At 36.0% G+C, this 4,410-nt stretch overlaps 1 protein-coding gene across 1 annotated transcript; it reads right to left on the minus strand.

Annotated features, from left to right (window-relative positions):
* Positions 1-60: 60 nt before the first annotated feature.
* Spin (lysolipid transporter protein spinster) lies at positions 61-4,395 on the minus strand. The gene is made up of 10 exons (XM_078195189.1): positions 4,372-4,395; positions 3,943-4,256; positions 3,652-3,848; positions 3,437-3,588; positions 3,136-3,339; positions 2,918-3,052; positions 2,571-2,832; positions 2,391-2,489; positions 2,054-2,276; positions 61-846 (listed from the first exon to the last, which is right to left on the minus strand). Exons 2-10 carry the CDS (start codon positions 4,151-4,153, stop codon positions 794-796), a joined length of 1,536 nt encoding a protein of 511 aa, XP_078051315.1. The 5' UTR covers positions 4,154-4,256; positions 4,372-4,395; the 3' UTR covers positions 61-793.
* Positions 4,396-4,410: the final 15 nt, after the last annotated feature.

The raw sequence follows: 4,410 nt of genomic DNA on the forward strand, positions 1-4,410 counted from the left end.
AAAAAAAAAATAGTGTGGAAAGTACAGTGTTAGTGTTCAACAGATACTGTTACTTATAGTGCCTCACATGCAGTTAATTGGCGTGCAAATAATAAGTCTATCTTGTACCAGGTAGATAGGCGAAATGTTAAAAAACATTTCGTGTGATCATTAATTTCTACTTAGTAGGCAAGCTTCATCAGTGTTTATGTGACATAAAGTATTCAACGTATACACGTATGTACAGATTGCAAACACTTCAACATTAAATTGACGCATAGTGCACAACGCATAATCGGTGAGACCAATTAACAAAGCATCAACATATTCGTCCGAGGAAACAACTCTCACTTATCTTTAGGAAAAGAACCCACAATCGAACTGAGATTAAAATGAACAGTTAGGAGTATAATTTCCATAATAAAACGAGGGAGAACAAATGGAGGTGTGAACTGAAAATTCAACGAGCTTTTACGATAATCAATTTAAGTATTTTTATGTCTAAAATTATAATTTCAACGATTAGTATAAGTTTGAGAATATACTCCGCCCAATCGGTTGAAGATTATGAATAAATAATAAAAATAAAGCGTTCAATCGCAAGAAAAGACACGCCTAATTTGGTCAGTTTTATTTTTGGTAATTACGGCACCAAGTCAAGATAAATATTTTTGTTAATTTTAATTGTTGAAACAAATGTCAAGAAATGAATATTAAACTGATTATCGGATTAAATAAAATAGATATGAAATCATTAAAATAAATTATGTACCGGGTATACAGCACACTATCAGGGAAGGCCCAGTGATGCAATTTATAAATGCGTTGATTCAGCTTGCCCATTATTCTTAGTATCTAGACATTTGTCTGCAAGAAAGATGTTTGCTTATTATACAAAATTCATTCTGCTTACCCGCCAAATTAGGCCATCTAAAATATATTGAATAATATACTGTATACAAGGTTTATCATTTGCAATTTCGTTTTTATCATTAGAATGCTAATTACGCACAAGACTCTACGAGAACACGAAATTAAAATAACAAGATTAATTTTACGCGATAAAGTCTGTTTGATGCCTCCTTCAGTATCTCACGAAGTCGTAAATAATTTAATACAAAACTCAGTTACGTTCGAAATAATGTACTACATGTGTTTCAATTACGAATGTTCACTATTTGTGCTGTAAAAATTTTGTTAACAGATTAAACACCAATTTAATTCTTCAGAGAATTTCTACTATAACAAAGCTGTTGCTTTTTCAGACTTTTTAATTTGTTCAGAACTTGGGAAAATTTAACAAGTTAAGAGCCGCAAGTTACTGGAACAAGAAATAATAAAAAAGACAACTTTGTTCTTGTCGTCTCTTTCTTTTTCACTATTTTTTATAAGATAAAAAAGATCTCGGCACTTAACATGTTAAGGAAAAATTAATAGTGATACCTCCTTAATTTTGACCCAAAATTCTGTCCACTTAACTCCATACTTGCGAACAGTTCATGCACTGCATAAAAATAATTAAGTCTCATTAAACCGTTCAAAAATTCCTATTTCGTGTTCATTCAAAATCTAGAATTGTTCAAACAGTTATTAGTGACGATCCTCGACAGATTAAGAGATAAAATACAATATCACGATTTTTTGTTTTACCCATCAGGCAACTATGTTGCAATTAATATATAGTGTGCATATACATGTAAAAGCGGTGATGCACTACGACTCACAATACCTACGTTGCAATGTGAGCTATTGACACAAGACAGTGGCACACAGGCTTGGGCATTCAAGACACTTTTATTTAAATAATTCTCTAAGCTAAAGTATATTTTTTACTGGTAGGGTAATGTGTTATTTTTTCTATTTTCTCTAACATAGAATAGTTTTACTTCTAATTAAATGTGTCTGTCCATGCCGGAACAGTAACAATTTCAAATATTATAAAATTCGTATCAACTTGTGTATACACTTGTGTATTAAACATCAAACTGATTAATAGCGACTTCCATATGAGCATGCAAATGAGGTGCCAAGACAAGAGAGTCCCTCGGTCTCCTGAGTCTTTAGGATCACTTACCTATAACGGTGAGATCGACTATCGCCTTGTCTTTCTGTATGTGCAACGCGGTCATGAAGAAGAACAGGCTTCCAATTACCTCCACGAACATCGTCATGAACAAGGCGTATTGCAAGCTGCGAAATTCGACGAGGGTATTGATCGACGGATCTATCGGCGACGACTTCATCGAATGAGCCACAGCCACCCCTGGAAGAAGAACCGTTTTCAGACCTTCTGACACCTGAAAGCAATTAATCAGTGTATAAACAAGTAATTGTACAGTGTGATTCGTTTGCATTTAATAAAGAAATTCTTGTGCCATCATATCAAATGTACAAAAAACGCGAATATTTACCAAACCAATAAGGTAAGGGCTTCCTGCGTCCCCAAAGGCATGTGCAATGAGTATTTGGAAGGCTTCAGCAGTGGACCTTCTTGTCGGTATCACCACGTACTGTAACAAATGAATGGAATCAGTTGTAATAATTCACTGTGATTCGGCGCGCAATTTTTTAAAGTTAGAAGGTATTAATACCAGGAGTATGTCTGCTACAATAGACCAATTCAGGTTCAATGATAACTGTCCAAAAAATATTAACGTGTAACATAGAGCAGCATTTGTGTTTGCAACAACAGTAGCAAAGAACAACAGTGGGACACTGACTAAAAGTCCCACGGCACAAATTAATGGATCGGCGTGGGGCCAATGCACCCTTAGTCTCTGAGCTATGTACGAGCCTAATGGCACCCCTATTAAACCAGATGCCATGCCTATTAATCCAAATTTGAACGATACGCTGAAATATTGGAAATATTTACCGCGGTTACATTTATTAAACGATCTTGATTAAAATTATCGTAAAGAGAACGAAAGGAACTCACTCGTCCGGATCAAGACTACTCGAATTCGGATGCAATGCAAATGCCAGCTGCAAGAACGTTGGTGCCCACCAGGCTAGTGCACCGGTTACGAAAGCTACACACGTAAATCCGGCAGTAGAATACATAAAGCTTGAACTAAAAATCAAAGAAAATAATAAATCATGAAATAACAATTGTAATGTAACGGTTTATGTGATCATCATTAATTTGATATTGACTTTTTTAATAACTCCTTAATATCACTGGACCATGAAGTGTTCCTCAAATGAATTCCACCTTCTCTCTCCCCTCTGAGCGGGTCTCTTACTAATGTGAGTAATAAAATAATTGCTATTATGCCCAATGCAGGAGTGATCCTCAAACCCCATTGCCACACACCAGTAATTCTTGCAGTTTCACCTCCTGCTATATATCCTAATCCACTGAAAGTTACATATACAAACTTGTTATGTTTTGTATACTGTTTTACAATTGAAACTCTGAACATTATTAGCTTCAAACAACGCGTCATTCAAGTACCTTCCAACTGGTATAGCAAAATAGAAAATTGCCAACATTTTAGACCTCATGTCTTTAACAAACAGGTCACTTATTATTGTAGGAGCTATGGTCGAATAACTAGCTTCACCAATACCAACTAAAGCTCTGAATATGAGAAACCATCCAAATGTCTGCGAATATAAGCATTGCCTTTAGAATTAATTTAATATTGGAATCAAAGAATGTGTCTTTACCTTCATGTATGAGCCAATAAACGTTGTCAAACACCATAGGAACACACCGCTGCTCATTATGATCTTCCTGTTGTACCTATCTCCCAAGTAACCAAACAATGGAGCAAACACCATGTAGCTCAATATAAATGCAGTTTGCAGCAACCCGGATTCGTCATTGCGAATTTTAAAGTCGTTCTTTATGTTGTCCAACATGCCTGTAACAATATCATGGGAAATAGATTTAAAACGACTGCTGAAATTTATACGTTTAACCTGATACTTGTCACTATACTGATTGTAAATACGAACCAGCGATCGTAAAACGGTCCATATAATTGATCAGATTCACGAAACATAACACAGCGACCGTAATCCAGTCACTCTGACTGACCAAACGGAATTCCGACGGCATTGTTCCTTTTCTTATGCGTCTTTCACGGGAAGAGTTTTGGGCATTCTCTGCGTTCACCATATGATAATCATAAGATGTGACTTGCGGTGTGATGGTATCATCGGCCATGACTCGGTCGATACGTGTCGGTTGCCAAATGCTTTTTACATTGGCACTGATTTCTTCCTTTTTCTAAAATCGTCTTAACCTACCCGTGTCCCATCGTTATAACCTTAAAAGTAAAACGGGACGCTAATATTAAGAAAAGACCATCCCACCGCACACTGCACCGATCACACGCAGAAAATTATTCACATGAACTTATTATTTAGATTATCAAAGCTGACCGTTACATTCGGGCAGCATGCGTACGAATTATAATCCCT

This window comes from Augochlora pura, unplaced genomic scaffold (genome assembly GCF_028453695.1).
Source record: "Augochlora pura isolate Apur16 unplaced genomic scaffold, APUR_v2.2.1 APUR_unplaced_1310, whole genome shotgun sequence".
In the NCBI taxonomy this organism is placed as follows: domain Eukaryota; kingdom Metazoa; phylum Arthropoda; class Insecta; order Hymenoptera; family Halictidae; genus Augochlora; species Augochlora pura.